Consider the following 19347-nt stretch of genomic DNA (forward strand, 5'->3'; position numbering starts at 1 on the left):
CGAGCACATGAGATGAGGTACACCACTGGAAAACAGCAAATGTATTGCTCAGGTTCTTTATTCTCACAGAAGGGAGGGTTTCTTCCTCAAATTATGCTTTGTTTATTTTTGACATAAATCTATAAATCTGTGACATAAGGAGACCATTCTAGCTTGTTGCACTTTGGGAACTGCTTATGGGCATTGAAAGGGGACCTAGCAAACAAGGAACTACGTGCAGCCTCAGCACATATATTCTGATGAACAGCACAGCCTCACCACTAGTGGAAGAGGAGCATGTGTTGCTTCAAAGGACTTTCCTTCCCAGTTCCTCACAGCCTGCTTGTTTCCCTTTTAGGCCATGCAGCACTTTTCAGAGTGGTAACATTGGAAGCAATGTAAAACCAGTTTTTACTGTACCCACATGCATCCCACGGTGTGGGATGCTAAGAGCCTCTAAACATCAAGCCAGTACTTCATTGCTCCAGGTTGGGAATGGGAATCACAGTAACCAACCTCAGCAGTAGCACACTGTGTGTGCTTATGGTCCTGCTCCTTTGACTTTTCTATATGGAGCATCCTGGCATGTGGGAAGAGAGTTTTGGTGCACTCAGGCACTCATACTCAGTATTTCCATCAGTGGCTTGGATGGTGGAGTTCTTTCGGCTTTCTTGCAGGAGGCCATTGCAAGAGTGGTAGAAACCCTCCACAAGCTGCAGAGTGCCCCGTCCCGTCCCTCCCACCCCTACCCCTTCCTCCCCATGCAGATGCCCTCAGCCTGTGGCTGTTTCCATCACAGCTGCTGGAAGCAGGACACCAGCATGGTGGATCAGCACAACGCAGTGAGCAGCTCCTGGGACAGCAACAGGCGGCTGCGCGTGTGTGTACACACAGGCACAAATGCTTAATTCTTGGCAACTTAACATATATTAAACATCTTCTGGTAGCGATGAAAGATGGCATCCTCCCAGAGTTTTGCATACCTGTGAGCTAATCAGGCCTTTGTGTGAAAGCGTAGGTGGGGACTCTTCTGACAATATGAAGTATATTAGCTCATCATCTTGGCTTTAGGGGCATACTGGTCTGCCCATCCTACTTTCTGAGCTATGAATAATCTGGCTTTGCTATGTCCTCTCATAAAAAACAAAGCAAAACAAAACAACCACACAAAAAAAGAAGCCAACAAAACAGGAGCGAGTGCAGTTTCAGGGCTTGGTACTCAAGCCTGTTTCTCAGTCCAGGTGATGAGTAGATATTTGTCTGTTATTTACAAGTATTGCTCTTGGCTTCAGGTCTCCTTTGGACAGCTGCTGGTATCAGAAATGAATCTCTCTCTCTCTCTCTCTATATATATATATATATAAATACATATATATGCAAACACTTTCTATTTTTCAGCCATCGATTGGAGTGACATCCTTGAAGATTAAGCATGAGTTATTCACTGTCAAAATAAGAGGATCATCAACAGAAGTCTGCACTGGTCACAGTTCATTTAAATCTGCGCTAACAGTTTTGGATGGTGGAGCAGACAGGGTAGAGGACTGATTTTAAATGTTCTGAAAAAGAAAGTGCATAATTAAAATACATGTCTGGAACCAGGTCATTGTACTGGCATTACACAAGGGGAGCTGGCAGAGGGCATATTCAAATTGAAATCTACCTTGTGGCGAGAAAGATACTTGTATTGGAAGAAGCATTAAAAGCACGCTGTGTGGAGATCGTTCTGATGCTGAGGCCCAGACCACAGATCTGCATTCCATACTTCAGATAAAGACTTCAACATAGGACCAAGTCCTGAGGAGAGCAACAGGATTGATAAGAGGTATAAAAAAACATGAGCCGTAAATATATATTTTTTTTAATTTGATTTCTTTAGTCTAAAAAGCCTGAGGACAGACAGTAGCTGAAGGGTATGGTAAAATGGTACAGAGACACCTGGATCTCTTTGCTTGGGGAAGGACAAGATCTTGTTGGGTTTTATTTGCAGCAAAACAGAGAAGTTCAGAGTTTAGGAGAGCTCTATCCAAAAAGAGAGGGAGATGCTGAAACTGATGGCACAGAAGGGCTTTAGAATCTCCATTGCTTGGATTTTCCAAGAGTCTAAACTAGTGTTCAACAGGAGTGGCTTAGACAGAGTCATAGAAAGATGCAGGAGGGTCTCAGGGTCTCTCCGCATCTATGTGCATTTTCTTCAATCCATTCTTCAGGGTCTATTGCTTTGGCAGTGGTAGAAGAATGCACCTTGGGATCACATTTGCTTGCTAAAATAGAAAACATGGTGATAAGTGGGTATATTTGCACAGAAAATGTTGATAAGACAGGAAAAATGGTATCGCTGTCAGAAACAACAGCTAAATATTTTAGATGTTCTGCTTCCAAAAATCGGTATTTAAGGAAAACGGATCCTTTGGCAAAACAGTCTGTCATTAAACAAAAGAGTCAGATGGAAAAAATTGCAATGAGCTCTTTAGATTAGCAGCCCAGCAAAATCTGGAGACACATGAAATGTAATTCCTGATCCTGGAAATGGTTGCTCTTTGCCATTCTGGATTAAGTAGAGATAACACAGCATCTCTGTATGCCATGGAAAGCTGAGCCAAAAAAAATTGTCAGGGGAGCCTGAGAGTAGCTTCACCTGCAAAAAAGGCAATACAAGAATAAGTATCCAGAAAGATTCTGTGCAGTAACTGGACAAATTAAGAGGGAAATGGTATATCTCACAAAGTCGAGGAAGGGCTGTGGTTGAGGGATGAGAGTCAGAAACCCAGCATTCAAAAACTGCTGGTTCTCAAAAAGCCTGCACTTATATGTATTCAGTCCAGGAAACTGGTTAGTGGGATGTGAAACTGCCATATGTTTTTGCAGATGCTACAAGTATGTGTGCTTTCCTCATGTATATAAGTTTTATACCCACTTTTGAAAATGGGTCAGAGCCTTCCAGTGCTACAAGAGGAAAACTGTTGAAAATTTACAGAGCTGAGATGCTGTGATTAATGTTTCTGGACAGCTATTTCACTTTTCCCTATTCAGGCTTGGAAGAACAGAGGGGAGTGCAACAGGAGATCCACACCAAAGATCAAGGCAGACACATCTGCCTGGCTGTCAGATTTCACGCCAACAAGTTGGAAGAAAATTTAAAAAGCTGGGCCAGATCTGGTCCTTGCTTTGGGAGTACAAAAAGGTCTGAAAGGTTCCTACAAAGATATTTATGCTTGGCATAAAACTACCGTGGAAACTCCCGTTTCTCCCCCTGTTTTTGCTGTCCCTTTAATAGAAGTATGTCAGGTGAATGTGAAAGTATGAGATCTTCTTGTTAAAAGAATGCTGAGTTTGTGTCACTTCAGCTAGCAGGAAGTTATAATGTTCACTTCTGTTGGTCACAGCTTCCCTTCCAAACTAAGTTGCAGGCTTACATTTTACACCAAGAGTTTGGCACATGTGGGAAACAGGACTAGAAATGCTCAAAAGCAGTGGGGCTTTTTTCCAAAACCTCAGGGAGATTTTCACCCTGAGACACCATCCTTTTGTCAGGCACAGAGGAAGAACTACCTTCACCATCATGTTTGTCTTCACTTTCATTCCCAGCACAAATCGCCCCAAAGCACTCTGGAGTGGGGGCAATATGGCACTGCCAGATGATCGCACATTGCCTCTTAATACCAAGTAAATTGTTTTTAAACTCCATTACTCAATTCCAAATTACAAGTCTTATCTCAAAGGAAGCTTGGGATGGCTCTACAGTTTCAGAAAACTCATTGTAAAAGGGTCAGTTTTTAAATATAGTTTCCAGAAAGACAATCTCAAAAATATAGTGCTGTTCGAATCCTCTGCTTCCTTTAATGCTATTTTCAGGTTGTTTTTTTCAATTTAAACATTAGGCTTAGCAACATTCATGAGATGTTAGATTAAAGGGAAAAGGCTTGGGTTTCCCATGTATGTCCAGAAATAGCTGTTCCCTGGGTGGGCCAGGTGAAGCCAGGCAAGGTTATTGTCACACTACTTCCCTCAGCTCTCTAGGTCGGGAAGAGAGAGATGGGACTGGATGCTTGTAGAAAAATCTGGCCAAAAGCATTAGGCCACATCCTTTGTGGAAGTAGATCAACATCATCTGAGTGGCACTTCTGGAACCATGACTATTTTTGTCAGGATCAGGCCTTTTACATATGGTGAGGAAGTGGTAAAGATCACAAAGGGAGGGGAAGATATACAGCCTTGGCAATAATTGCAAAAAGCAATGGGGTTTTCTTATGTAGGTGGCATCATTTTCTCTACAGAATAAAGTGTGGTTTTCCCAGCACTCTTTCCCCTTAAGGAGACATGCTGAGCAGTGCATCCCGATAAGACAACAAGCCCAGATGCCCAGAGGAAGAACAGTGTCATTGTGAAGACACAGGCCCAAAAGGCAAAATGTCTGGATTTTATTTGCAGCTCTGCCACAAACTTCCTGGATGATCGTAGCCAAGTTAACCAGGTCCGTTTTTTTCGTATTTTGTTTTGTTTTGTTTTCAAACAGTGGCTGTACCCATTCTGCATTCTCATGAAGCATATATTCACCTCTCAGGGCTTTGTGCAAAAGTCCAAAAAACACAAATCTGTGAAGAAACAGTGCCACCTACACACTGCCTTGGTTTCCCCGTGCTAAGGGTAATGATCTAGTGAAGCTGCTAAATCCATGCCAGAAGGGATTCAGATCCAGAAACAGGAAGAAACAGTCTCATATCAGAAGACATCAAAGCCCACTTTGCCCTCTGATGGGCTATTACTGGCACACCTAGGAAGGAGAGCAAAACAAGGGGGAGCAGAGATGGACATATCCACGCTGTGCTTCCCAGTCTCTTAATCATCTAAGACACAGAGAACTACAGAGCTTGGGGTGATTCGTATGGACTTAGAAACCCCCAAAGGATTTCTAAACCTGGGAGCATGAGTAGGCCAGGACAAGCTCTTAGGGCACCTTCGGATGTTTTAGCTTCCTTGGAGCAGGACTCATTTCTTCAGATCTACGTCATAATGACTGGATCAGACAGGGCTTTTGTAGCTGCTACAAAGGACAGACTTCCCATTGCTGCATCAACTCCCTGCTTCTCACAAGGAAGTGATGCTGCCTGACAGGGAGTTGAAGTTAAAGGCACTTATGTTTCCTTATGCCTTGAAAGGGAAGATAAGTCTGAAAAGAATTATTGCTGTGTTGTACAGGAGCTTTGCCAGTACAATGCCCTGTAATAACAGCAATTCTTCCTATAGGTCATTAATTTACCAATTTTTTTAGTACTATTGGTCAGGACAAGTAGATCTTGAATTTACAAAAATTCTTTCCTTCTCTTTCCTTTCTCCTGACTTACTATTTGGGGGGGGTTTCTTCTCCATGACAGTGTATACAAATATCTCTGTTTATATTCTCATCTTCCAGATCTTTCCTCAAAGGAGCTGGAAGGCTGTAACAACATAACCAACACACCTGTGACATGTCTGTGGTTCAGTGAGAACCGAAGCATGAGGAAATAGTCTGAGGGATACTACAGATGATGAAACTGGATGTATAATGAAGAATGTTCTGTCTGCTCTCAGATGCAGTCTCATATCTGCAAGATATTCTCTGGAAGCCACAGAGATGAGTTATAGTGTTGGCGGGTTGAGTTTTCACCCCAGATTATGGTGGGGTTCATACATCAGGGCCTAGGAGGGTATTATGGCTACAGAGCTTTAGTCTGGAGATGGTTTTTGTCCAGTAGGCTGAGAAGGAGGCTGGATTGACAGGCAGCTGTTTGCATTGGCCAGTGTTGACATGCCCCAATTCTAATGTACTACTGGAGGGTACTCAGATATTACATGATGAGGGCAGTCTTAGAACCTGTTTAGACCAGAACATGGGTTTCAGTGGCAGTTTTCTGGATGATTAATTGGGTGACTTTGTGCAAGTCTCAACTTGCTGTTGCCCTATCCAATAAATGGGAATAGCAGCATTTGCCTCCCTTTGTAAAACACTTTGAGGTCTACGGATAATCCTCCTCCTTTTCCCACCCATGATGATGGGACCAAGTGGAGTCTTATGACACATTGAGTTTCTGTGGTCTAGTGTTTGCCAAGCATTTGAAAATGACTCTTTGGCTTGAGTTTACAATGTCTGTGACTGCCATGTGATTTCTCATGGAAGCTCCTAGTTGAAATCAGGTCACTGTACAATTTAAAATGCATGGGATTAGGAGAGACACCATGGGATTAGAAGTAGTCATTAGGATCCATGATGACCTAAGTGTCTATCCTGCAAGCATTAACTACACACATCAATAATCTCATCAGTGACCTACAGCATTTTGTGTTCTAAAGGTTTGCAAACATTTAAGAGTGGAAAACTAAACAAGAAAAGATTCCTCTTGATCACCACACTGCTCTCTTCATTATCCAACAAACTGTGTGTCTTGTAGACAAAGCTAGAGAAAAATAGCTTTGGAGATGTTGTCACAGCATACTGTTCAACATTTTGAATTCAAGGATCTTTTGCTGCCGCAGATGTATGATATTTTAGGACAGAGTCTCTTCTTTCCCTGGATTTTCCTTGGCCAGAAATGTTTCCTCTTATGTGGGATGCAAGTCCATTCTTAGATAGCCTAGCACAAAAGGATATGTTACGGAGATTGTGCTATTGTTTTCACTGTGTCCTGAAAGAAAACCTGAATTGTTTTGAATAAACCTTAGAAGTGGCTTGGGATCTGAAGAAAAGAGTAAATAGTTAAGAAAACAGGTCACTGTTATACACAGATCTTCTCAAAGAATATTGCAAGGTTGTAAGAGCCTTGAAGAGCCAGGAAACCAGAAGAGATTTGTATCAGCCAGTGTGATCTAATAATGAGCTTACAGAAGGCAGGCCAAGGGGTGGCTTGATCACAATCTCTCAGTACTCAGAAGAGGAAGAGAAATGTGGAAATGAGGCAGATGTACACAGAAATCTTGTGGCTGAAACTTAAAGCTGAGCGTTTTTTGCTTTTGGCAGGGGTGGGGATACAGGACCAGTAACTATCTCCAAGGCTTCTGTAATAGCTTATGTAGTCCCTAAGTGTCTGGGGGCAGCTGTTTAAATATACTGTAGTTCTAAGAGGAATGAACTGGGGGGTGTCTGAGGGACTTCACCACCTGATTACATGGTCTTCTTGAGTCCTGTAGTTTGTGAACCAATGTTTTGGATTGCTTCAGCCACAGTAATGTAAAAGATGACTCCATCTTCACATCTTGCCAAACACTGAGCAGAACTGGTAGCAGCATTTGAGATGGAATAGTGTTTTAAGACTCTCCCATGAGCTATTTGGGTTAGCTTGAGCTACCTCTTTTACTTGTCCTTTGCCTCTCCTGTATCAATACAGGGTGACAGTATCAGAATCACCTCCTGGAATTTCTTCCTTTAAATCAGGAAAAATAAAAGGTGCAACATAAAAAGAGCCCATCAGTGGGCACAAATAAGAGGCAGATCTATATGCTGCTGCAGTTTCTCAGAGCAGCACTCAGGCTCTGCTCCTTGGACCAGGGGTGTGAGGGGCTCAGCACCTGGAAGGACTGGACCCAGTGGCTTTGTATTTCATGAATCCTATCAGATATGATCTGTCCATACACAAGCCATGTTTTACTTACAAAGTAAATTATATTACATGGGCTATAATGTACATTTTAAAAGGAGACCCACCTTAAAAACATTTTGTTTAATAAAATAACTTAATTAGAAGAGAGCTTCTGGCTGATATGGTTGAGGCTGTGATAATTTTTCCTTCTCAAATAATTTTCTCTGTTTATTATACTTAATTACAGTGTAATTATGTATCCATCCTCTAGGCAAATTATGCAATCAGAAAATGTGAGTGGTTCATTTGCCACTGCTGTTGGGACCAGTGTTTACATCCTTAGCATAAAATATGAGCATCATTTCTATTATTTATAGTATATACGTATATACGTATACACATACATATAAAAGATGTTTCACACAGAATGAAGAGTTGGTGTAAATGTTTTATTGGCATTCATTTTTACATCATCCACCTAATTAATTTGTGGCCTGCTAATAATGAAACCATCCAGAGCTCAGATACATACAGTCTTTACACCCTGCCCTGAATTTTCCCACACAAAAACCATAAACAGCTGAGGAAGGTGGAAGTCCCACAATCTAGTTTTAATTTTGGTGGGAGGATTATTATTACATTTAAGTGAGCTTTTTTTGGTATTTGACTTTCTGATATTCTGGCCAGAGTTTCTTAGCACCACAAGAAAGAAAGTAGCCCCAATTTGTAGGGTATAGATTTATGTTCAGATCATGAGTTCCAGCTAATTTTTTCCTCCCATGAGCTCCTGAAACTTTCTAGCCATGGCAGCATTGCCTTTCAAGGGCTAGGCTATTGTCCCTCTTCTTTTTCTTGATGGGCATTGACAGATCATGTTTAAACAAAGTGAAAGATGAAGCCAAACATCCAAATTTTGACAGCCCTTCTGAGATGGATGTTTTCTCCTTCTTTGGCCAGCTCTCAGCATGAATACAAGCAGGATTCCTGCTTGGCAATTCTTCTCTTCATGTGCTTATTTTGCAGAGATAACCCACTTACACCAACAGAGCAGGTGGGAAAGGAGACGCATCTGCTAGTGAAGATCAGCTCAGCATCTGCTGGCACAAAAGCACCCATGTTTATTCCAGCTGGCAATGAGGTGAGCCATCCATGCGAAGTGGCAAGCCTACCTGTCACCTGGCCAGCCCTGCACCTGATGGAAACCTGGATAACTATTTGATCTACCCTGTTTCCCCTCACTGGGGAGCTGGCTATGCCTTTTGCAGTGTTGCTTATCTGCCTAATGCTCTCCGCGAGTACCTCGCAAACACAGCTTTGCAGGAAATAAAAGGCCACTACCCTGTTCCCTGAAGGCAGGCTGCAATTTGTATGAAGAGCCAACATTTCTCAGTCACATTGGGAAAACTGAGCTTTGCCCCGTTGCTGATGAAGGACCAGGACTTGCCTGGGGAGGCTGGGGTGGAGTTGGGGTGGCACAGTGGGGAGGGTAGAGCCAGGAATGTCAGACTTGGTGAGGGAGGCAGTGGAAGATCCAGGAGGGGTGGTTCCCCAGGGGTGGTTAGCAAGCCCAGGAAGAAGAAACAAGATGAGTTCAGATCATCCTCACCATCCCTGCAGATCCCCTATGCAGCCAATGTCATCAAACAGCCTTTCCTTCTCCCTACCCTCAAAACGTAACCATTGCCCCATTCTTCCCCCTTGCTGAGAAGAGAGCTGTCAGTTGTGGTCTCTGAGGGAAAGGCCCAGAATCACTGCCCAGATCCAAGCAGATACTTCATGGTATCCTAAGATCCAAAAGTCCAGGGATATTTTTCAAAAGAGCCACCAAATACTCCCATCCTGACTGGCTGGCCCTCTGGAGAGGCCATGTGTTCATTCACACACACAGGTAGGCCAAATCAGGGTGAAAATAGCCAAGCCACTGCTTCACAGCACAGGCTGTAAAGTCCTTGCATGCAGCAGATAGGATGAGATGTCCCAACAGCCCCAAGGCTGCAAGCACACAGTAGCTCTGTGGAGCACCAAAAGACCACAAGACCAGGCACTGACTCAGTCCACAGCAAGCAGGCATCTCCCCGGAGCAGGATGAGATGGGAGTAATAGGTACGTAAGATGTTTTTGTTTTTTCCTGATGTTATCCCCATTTTCTCAGGTCCCAGCTTCAGACAGCTGTCTGCCATCCCCTTTGGCCAGACACCTAGACACGAGCAATTGGCTGGTGCTGCTGTCATGAGGAAAGGAACAGTGCTGTGAACTGTCTGAATCTCCTCAGCCTTTTCCCACAGTCATTCTGCATGGTGTGAAATAGGCTGAGACTCAGCAAGTGGCACTCTGGATGATCACCCCACTGCCAGGGGAGGATTTGCCCATTATAGTCTCACTTGCTTTCTGGGTGTGGCCTTAAAATGAGAGTTTCAGCCAATATTTGGGGGGTTGGGAAGGCGGTTTTCCACATTCTGTTATGAAACCCTTGGTTTTCCCATGCCTTGAATTTCAGAGTACATGCCTTAAAAAGCAATATTCCAGGTGCCTAGCTCCAAGGTAGTATTTTCCACCTGTTCAAATGTCGATGCTATAGAACAAATCCTATATTTAACTATATTTGAGTGATGGGACAGCTGCGATCCAATTTACCTGAGGTCAGGCAGCAGTCTGAAGGAAGGGCTTGGAACAGGTGTTGGAATGCCGAGTACCCAAGCAGTGTGCCAGGCAAAAGCTGGCTCCTCCATCCCTTCTGTCCTTCCCTGCTTTGGATTCCCCTTGCATCCCTAGGGAAAGATGAAAGAGGGGCAAATTAAATGGGGGGTATAAACTCCGGAATCTGTGCTGGAGGAATCTTCAGCCAAATGAAAGATGGCTGAATTTGGTCCTGTATTGGCTGCTGATTCTGAAGAACTTGTCACAGGGTGAGCTACTTCAGAAATCAGTCCAAGAGCTGACAGCCCACAGCTCTGAGTGAAAACAAGGGCCATCATTTCCAGTCTGAGATTTAATCAGCTGAATTTCAGTTATCAAAAAGCCATAAGGGATATGACATTTTATATCTTGCAGTACTCCAGTAAAAGACCCATCCAGAACAAGACAGAAATTATACATTGGTATGACAGGTGTGTCATATCCCTTTTTAAGCCTTTGGATTATCATGTAATGCACAAAACAAAGCTGTGGGTGGCTTGGTTATTTTATGGATGGATCAATACCATCAGCAGTGAAATTCAGTCTGTGCATCATACCATGGTGACTTTGCACAGTGGGCATGAAGGGACCTGATCTAGCAAGACTTATAAGAGAAATTTTCATTTCTGTATGGGTGTCATAGATGTTAATGCTGTGCTGAGGAGCTCTGCTCATGGGCTAGGGCTGCTGTCATCACAAAGTGGAGAAAATACTCTCACCCCCACCTTCACGATGGGGGAGTGTGCTGTAGACAAACTCGAGGTTTAGAGGGCTCCCAGCTCACCGCCCCCAGAGCAGGGCAGCCACAGCTCCCTGGGAAGACTCATTCCTAGAAATCTGGCCCAGCTCACAACAATCTTCATAGTCCCAGGGAGCGTTGTGCCAGTATCTGAACTCTTGCAAGTTCAAGCCATCAGAAGTAGGCTTCCATTCACACCTTCAGTTTTCATGTCAACATGCCATAATGACATGAAGCAGCAGATGGATGCAAACCAGGAAGAATATTTGGACATATTAGGCCATGGGGATTGGTTCATTTAGCTCACAGCTCCCCCACCATTACTCCAGCTGAAAGATCACAAGTCAGTGTCTACTGCTACAGTGGAGCAAACTGAAAGCTTCTCAAAAGTGAGAAGAAAAATGGGCTTTGCCCAAGTTTATTAAACATCTTATTTAAACTCTCCTCTCCTGTACCAGTCTGGGAAATCTAAACCCTGCTGTAACAAATTACTGCTCCAGTTCTGGTTGGGTTCACAGTCTTTCTGCTCCCTCTCAGAGACAGAGCTGACACCTTTCACCTCTGGGGAAGGGTTGAACCACAGGCATCCAGCTAAAACCTCATGTTAGCAACTAGAAGTAAAACACACTTTTCAATCAGTTATGGGATGTGTTTCCCAAATGCTCTGGTATCTCCAGTTCCCTCTACTTTGTGAAACTATTACTTTGCATAATAGAAGGGAGAGAGGCTCTGACCATCTGGTAGGCAACACCATGTATAATTTAACTCCCTCTCCCATCAACAACAGGAACATTGCTTCTTACTTGCTTCCCTTGATCTCTTAACCCGTTGCTAGAAATGCAAGGTCAAAAGCAGCTGTGGGGGAGTAAACTGTATCCTGAAATCGATTTTGAGGGATGCTTCTGCTTCTGGGTGAAACTCCTTCACAACCAGGTCATTTCTCAATTCAAAGGACTGAACAACTCATTAAATCACAGTCAGCAGAGGACAGTTGGTATTCTCACATATGTAAATACCCCTTACCCTACTCAGAGGAACCTGGTTCCCCTCCAGCAGCTCCTGAAGGACTGGGATCACATCACCTGGGCATCGTGCTCTGGGGAATCACCACGAAGGTCAGAGTCACTGCAGTCAGCTAAGCAGCTCACCACATGCATCCAGCAAGTCATCTGTGAGGGAAGTGGATGAGCCCACTTGTGTTCATCATGGAGAGAGGTTCTGGGGCTGGCACAGGAGCTACAACATCCTCAAGGGACGCTTCACCTCAGAGAGTGAAACAGCTTGCCACCTCCATTGGTGGTTCTCTTAGAAAGCTGCACCAAGGAAACTACCATTTGCTGCTATTCCTCTATGTCAAGAGGAATATCTTGCACCTATCCATACCTGCACTCCTGTTTATCCACTCTTGGCTAGCACGGTTTGGCTAGTGTTTAATGCCCTGATGCTGAAATTTATGGCTTAAATCAGTAGGATTATTCATGAGTTCAGAGATAACCATGTGCTTTTTGTACTTTGCTAGAATGGCGTCTAAAGCTGGCAGATGGGAGTCAAAAGCTCTGAGTCACCAGGTCCCTCCTCTCCTTCCTGTGTGACCAGTCTACCTGTGTGTGCTTCCTTGCCTGCTGCATAAGGATGATAACAATTGCTTTTATCTGATGGTTACTTTCAAATGGCCCTAAAGGCCTCTTCTGATCTGATGAAAATTCAGTAGAAGCTGGACTAGCATGGAAAAGACAGGACATTTAACTAATGAAGGCACTGAAGCTCAGGAAGGAAATGATACCCTTTCTTCCTCCCCACATTCCCACACAGGTTACACAGAGATTGCTGAAAAATTTTCAACAGGGAAGGAAGAGTGGGAAGCCATGGAAAGGCTGAGACAAGTGCCTAGGAGCTAGTGGAAGGCTCAGATAGGGTAGTGGCTTAGGTGCCCAGTGCAGCAGATTGTTATGCTAGCAGGTTCCCATCAGTAGTTACACCTTAAAAGAGGTCTTGTTCAGTTAAAAACAGTGACCCTGATTCTGCAAACCACAAAAAAAATTGTAGTTTGTAAAACAAGAACATGCACAGATAAGAGACAGAAAGAAAGGGATAACAGGGGCCACTGCATATCCTTATTCCCCAATATACAGTAAGTCTCCGAGACTTAGAGTAAGGGTCTAAGATGGCTTTCCACATTTGACACACACAGGGCTGAATAAAAGGTAATTTTAATATAGACTCCATTGATGCTCGTACTGCTCCTTTCCAGTGTCAGCCAGTGCTGCGCTGGGACTTCTCTCCCCATGTACCTGGACAAAGCAGGTAGGGCAGCATTGGCTCACAGCACACAGTCAGCTTCAGGAGAGATTTGCTGCCCAGGATGCAAAAGACTGAATGGATGAATGCCTGATGACCAACAGGAACCTTTGCTTGGTTGATTGTCCCTTCAGCACCATTCCTGGAAGAAGTTGTTTTTGCTACCCTGCCTCACTGCACCCATGTTTTGGGAGGAAAGCTGGCTTTGACATGCCTTTAAGATGGGCTGGTCTACACCTCCCTGTTGGTTAACAAGTCAAATAGGATCATCTGCTTGGATAGTGTGAGAAACCCCATGCAGCACAGTGTACAGCTGCTTTACCCATGCAAATATGCAGGCTGAAACCCTGCAGAGGAACTGGGGGTGTCCTCCCATCTGCCCTGTTCTTTTGCAGGCATTTGTAAAGACAATTGCTCTCGCTTCCCATTGATAGAAATCAAAAAGCAATTAAGAATGAAGCTCTTCAAACTGATAGGTCTCCTGAGTTTGAAACATTTTTCATTCTTTGGCTGGTATCACTGCCTAGATTAGATTATTTTTTAAAGGGAAGATTAAAATAAACAGTATTTATGGTTTAATTATTTGAATGACTAAGATGCTCCAGCTTTATTTTAACTTCACAGAGGACCGGGAGATGTTTTTACTGATATGTTTTACTCACATGGAATCTTTCATCCAAGGATCTTGAACAGCTTTTCAAATAATTAATTAATCCTTGTACCTCTCCATGAGACAGTTATTATCTTTGATATCACTGATGGGTAAACAAAGGCACAAAGACGTCAAGGCATAAGCTGTTTTCCAAATATTAATTAACTAATTCTCGTACCACTCTGTGAGACTGTTACTATCTCTGCTATTACCAATGGGTAAACTAAGGCACAAATATGCAAGCAACTCACCCGAGGCCATGCAGATGAGTCAGTAGCACTGCTGAGAATAGCATATGACCAGTCTAAGTCTTAGCTAATTGTTTCTAGTACTATGCCATATTCCTGACAACGGGCAATGCAAGCCCCTCCATGAAGCACAGCTGAAACCAACTGGATTTATGAGAAGATTCCCTCTGGTCTTTTTCCATGTGTGGGAGATCACATTTGCCAACATTACTGTTTAGCTTCTTTTGAACTTGTCATGATCGGTGAAAGCCAAGGTAACTATGATTAGAAATGGCTGGTTTAAAGTATCTGGGGAGTTTAGAGATACACCAGTGATGGTGGCATTCCAGCAGCACCCAATTTTTCTAGAGCTTATCTCTCTACCCATCCTGAGTATCTCTCAGGCCAGGACTTGGCCAGGCACACAGGGTGACACGTGCAGAGAGTGATGCCATTGGTCCTCTTTCCTCTGTCGAAGCCTGCAGCCCTGGAGCAAGGACCCACTCTGGGGAAGCACTGTGAGAGTGGGGCTGGCCCCAAGCACATTAACACAAACTGCTCTAAGTATGTATGTACCCCCCCTTGTTTATCAACCTTCTTCCTTTCAGATGTGTTGTGGTGGGTTTTTTTAAGAGTCCATGCAAGACAGATCGGGAGGAATGAAGAGACCCTCATCAGCCAAGGCCTCTCACTAGCCCAAACCACTTTGTCTCTTTACACAGTCTATCAACTCAGAATTCAACATGCATTTATCCCATGAAGCAAGGGCTTTCTGTCCTCTCCCCATAAGGAACAGAACAAAAAGTGGGCAAGCTGAAGGCATTCTCTGCCCTGAGGAAAGGTCTCTCCTTTTCCATCCAGCTGTAGCCACTCTCCACACAGGCACCTGAACTCTCACCATGTGTGCATCCCAGCTGAGCTATTTCAAACATGGGCTTGGCCTCATCAAATGCAGTCTCATTTCCACATGAAAGGGCTGGGGGAATATGAAGACAGCTCATCTGTATTGATAAGAATTTGGCATTACTTTCCTGCAGTTATCTACGTTTTCTGTGTATGTTAATCAGAATGCAAAAACCAGGAGAGGGGATGTGTCTTCTCGGCTGTCTGTCCCTGAGCTCAAGCAATAATCTGGGAGTGGTTTTGTTGGTTTGGTTTTTGGCTTTGTTTGTTTGTTTGTTTGTTTCTTTTTTTGTTGTTGTTCTTGTTTTGTTGTTGTTGTAAAAAAACTTCCTTTTTCCTGTTCCACTCTGCTGGAGTCTGATTGCTCCCTTCCCTCTGCAATTTGGATGCCTCACTCTTCTTGCTCCAGCTCTGATGCAAGCACTCTGCTGCTGTGTTTGCCAAACCTGGCATGAGCACCCACTGCTAGTCTAGACAGCAGTTTAACTCTAGCTCTAATGCTAGGGCTTAACAGCCTGATCTCGGCGTTTGTCATAGCTCTGCCCACGGTCATCGCTTTGATCTTTATCCTTGAAAACCACAGTCATTGACAAAGGTAAAATGAATTTCTGTCTTTGAAAGACTTTGATGGCATTCCCTTGTTTTGTGTTTTGGTTTTTTTGTTGTTTTTGGTTTTTTTTCTTCTCCTCTGCTTTGCACTTCCAGCTGAACTTCATCATAAAGCTTCTGATAACAGCTGCACCTCCAGGACCAGACAGAGTTTGTGCTTTCTGCTGTACAGCCATTTACAAATCTAAAGGGGAAACCCTGGGACACTTCTTTCTGAGACAAACTGCCAGTGAGTGTAATGTAAACTCTAATGGGAGTGGGAGACAGAGGGCCCTCAGGCTTTGGTCTTGTACCTTCTTAAAAAAAACAAACCAAAACAAAATCATCTTGAGTAGGGCCAAGTGCCAAAAGCAGGAGAGAATGAGAACTATTTGGTATTAGCTTTCCAGTTTGAAATTCTCAGTCTGCCAAGTACTACTATTTGCCTTCATATGGTACCCAGAGGTTAAGCTGAGAGAAGGACCCTCTATTAGACATCATATAGACACGCTGTAAGAGATTGTTTCTTCATGGAGATGTTCATAATTTAAATAAACATGATAACAGAATCAAGTGTTACTAGCTCCATCTTTTAGGTGGGGAAGTGAGAGCAAGGAGTGTATGCACCATGTCCAGGGTCACACAGGGGACCCGAATTCCCTGTAGGGCATCAGGTAGACTTCATGGAAGTGAGATTTGCTGCTGAGCTATTAGCTTAAAAAGTGATGGCTCGGCCATCAGAGCACAGCTAGACAGCACGACCTCTTGTTTGCAATGATTTATAACACCTTCCCCGGCTTTGGGTTGCAGGGTTTGGCTCATGAAACAGGAGTGATGCAGATCTTTCAGCAGCTCAGCCTCCACTGGAGAAAAAGTCACCAGCTTTTGAGCCAGACTTTTGGGTTCTTTTAATCAGGTTATATAAGTCAGTGGTGTCTTATCCCTTTGAATTTAAGAAGCAATCTACATGGGGGAGGAGACGTCTGGAGGACGTATGGGTGGTAGCGACTGAGAAAGCACCAACATTGATGTCCCATCCCAAAGCCCATCCAGAATGGCTCTCAAGGTATCCAGCTCCTAGATAGGTGAGGCTATTTGTCCAAACGGGTTGTGTTAAACAAATGAACAAACAAATCTGCTTTCAGAGTGACTGCCTTAAAACTGGTGCTGGGTGAAAATGTTCCTGTAGTTACACATAAATATCTCTTAAAACATTTACATGCACACACATAGTAAGCAACTGGAAACTTTTGTATATAGGAAACATGTATTTAAGATAGAAATTTGTATATATTTTGTATGTATATACTTACAAAGATATATATTCCAAACATACATAAAACTGTGTTTTCCTTTTTTTTCCAAGGACTTCACCAGTTGACTCACAGATGCCAAATGTTGACACAATATGTTAAATAGAAATGTTGACAGTTTTCCATGGAGAGTCCTCTACAGTCTTGGAGAAGATCTACTCAACATTTCTCTTGAGATTTGAAGGAATTTTATTAACATTTCGCTGTTGCCCATTTCTGACAACTCTTGAGCTGAGCTGGGACTGGAGGAGCACTTGATGAGTAAGGCTCTTTTGTTATTTACAGCCCCATCAAAACAGTGAAGTAGCAGGAATTTCCTCAGAGACCAATATGTCACAGCATTTGTCAAGAAGATTTCCAAATCAAAGATGATTTCCAAGGAACACTAAGGGTGTAATCTTGGAGCAAATCAAGCCAATGGCAAAAATCCCAATTTCTGCACAATGTTCTTAATGGAACCTCTGAAATTTTGGAGCTTCTTATATTATGGCTAAAAGATCCTGTCCAAATTCAGCATTTGTGTGCCTCACAGAGGCATGACCCTAAAAAGAAGTGATGAAAAATGTCTATTTTAAAAACAAATATCCCTGTTTGTAATGAGACCAAAGGGAAAATGAAGGATCAAGTACTTAATACTGACACCTGCCACTTGCAGAATCTCTCCACCACTAGAAACAAATATCTGTGAATGTCTGGAAAATTTTGGTCATTCATTTTTTCCACTTTTTCTTCCATTTCTCTCACTTGTACATCTGTCCAGTAACAGCACTGACATTGCTAAATATCATGAAGTGAAGCTGATGATGTTTCTTCGTGTAGCAGTTCAAAGTACAACCGGAACAGCTATAATTCTTACCTAAACAAGACAAATGAAGGATTTGGCAGTGTTTTTGGATATAGTTGTTAGGTCCCAGCCACAGAGGTTAGTCAGAGTACCCAAAAACATCACCATCATTGAACTCTGATTTCGAAGTTCTTTGTTTCAAATGCCCACTGGCTGTAAAAACCCACCTGAATTCTGGCCACAGAGCTATAAACTCCTCTGGGATTCTCTCAGTTCTCACCACAAGGACAGGGGTCTCCACCAGGTGAGCATTTCAGGAAGGGGGGGAGCAAGAGGGACATCCCATGTGGTGGATCACTCTCTAGGAAAATACTCTTGTAGTACATTACATGGCATTGACCCCCTCGAGCTTCATTCCCACTGTCACAGCCTCTAGTCACAACAGTAGGAAGGGGTCAGTCCCCAGTGTGATGGAGCAAATGTGGAGGCTGGCAAAGTACCCAGGGAGAGTATCATAAATGCTGGGTTTAGTCTTTCCCTGTAAGCCTCTGTTGGAAACAAACTAGATAGATTCTTGGTCCCAATAAATACAGCAGTTCTGACACTGCCATGTAAGAAAATCCAGTTTCCCAGGGGGAAACCTCTGACAAAATAGCCAACCCAAGATATTTATCACTTTACACTATGTTAACGCAAACAGAAACAAAAAGCTCTACAATAAACCCATTACTGAGTCTTAGTAGAACAAACTGATATTCCCACAGGACTAATTTCAGGTTGGAATGGTTTAGGTTTGGTCTTTTCTATTGACAGGGTTTTCTTGTGATGGAGAGGGCATTTTTCAATTGAAAAATTTTGCCTGCAAAGATGTCCAGTTTCATTGAAAGATGAAGGTTTCAATAAGAAAAAAACCCAAGACCAGCAATTCAATTATTGCCTGATTGAGAAATTTGTTCAGAACTCCCCTTCCCCACATCATCTAAGAAAAAAAAAAAAAATTAAAAAAAAAATATTAACTGAATGAACAAAATCCATCCATATCATCACCATTTTTAATGGGGGAGAGCAATATTCCCAGTCTGCTTCCATCAGTTAGTCCTTATGGTTAAACCTGGTGCTGCACCAGCTCTGCCCACCATGGGAGGCTGCTCTACCCTGGACAGCAGCAACCAAAAGCCAGGCAGGGCTCAGAGTTGAGCTCAGACTCCAAGCACACAATTGCAGCTCAGTGCCATGTATTAACAACAATAGTGATATGCTCAGAGCTTATTAGAACCTATTTAACCCCAAAATTAGCTCAGCTGAGCTGGAAATGCCAACAGCAACAATTCTCTTAGAGGTACATATGCACCTGCAGAGTAGGACTCTGTGCAGTCAGACACAGGATGGGCCAATGCAGGAGAAATTCCACTGAATTTACAAACATGAACGGAGCTCAGCACACTGGGGGTAGAGAAAAAAAGCACAGCTGAATGATGCCATTTAAGCCTCAAAAGAGAGCCCAAGTGCCAGGCAGCACAAGGAGATAAGGGGCACCCCTGGAGAAGGGTACAAAGGTAGCACTGATGAGCAGCACTTGGCTTGGCTCCCACAAAGGTCACAGCTGGGTCCTCTATTAACTTTTTCTCAACTAAG

The 19347-nt window shown here is 43.4% G+C and overlaps 1 protein-coding gene across 1 annotated transcript in view; it reads right to left on the reverse strand.

The window, feature by feature from the left end:
• Positions 1 to 2037: 2037 nt before the first annotated feature.
• Positions 2038 to 19347, reverse strand: part of BMP2 (bone morphogenetic protein 2) — an 84673-nt gene continuing 67363 nt past the window's right edge. The window contains exons 4-5 of the mRNA XM_030448682.1: positions 10167 to 10300; positions 2038 to 2243 (exon numbers count right to left, since the gene is read on the reverse strand). Coding sequence (XP_030304542.1) covers positions 2119 to 2243; positions 10167 to 10300 — 259 coding nt within the window. The 3' untranslated portion in view covers positions 2038 to 2118. The remainder of the gene's footprint in view (positions 2244 to 10166; positions 10301 to 19347) is intronic.

Source organism: Calypte anna, chromosome 3 (assembly GCF_003957555.1).
Source record: "Calypte anna isolate BGI_N300 chromosome 3, bCalAnn1_v1.p, whole genome shotgun sequence".
Classification (NCBI taxonomy): Eukaryota; Metazoa; Chordata; class Aves; order Apodiformes; family Trochilidae; genus Calypte; species Calypte anna.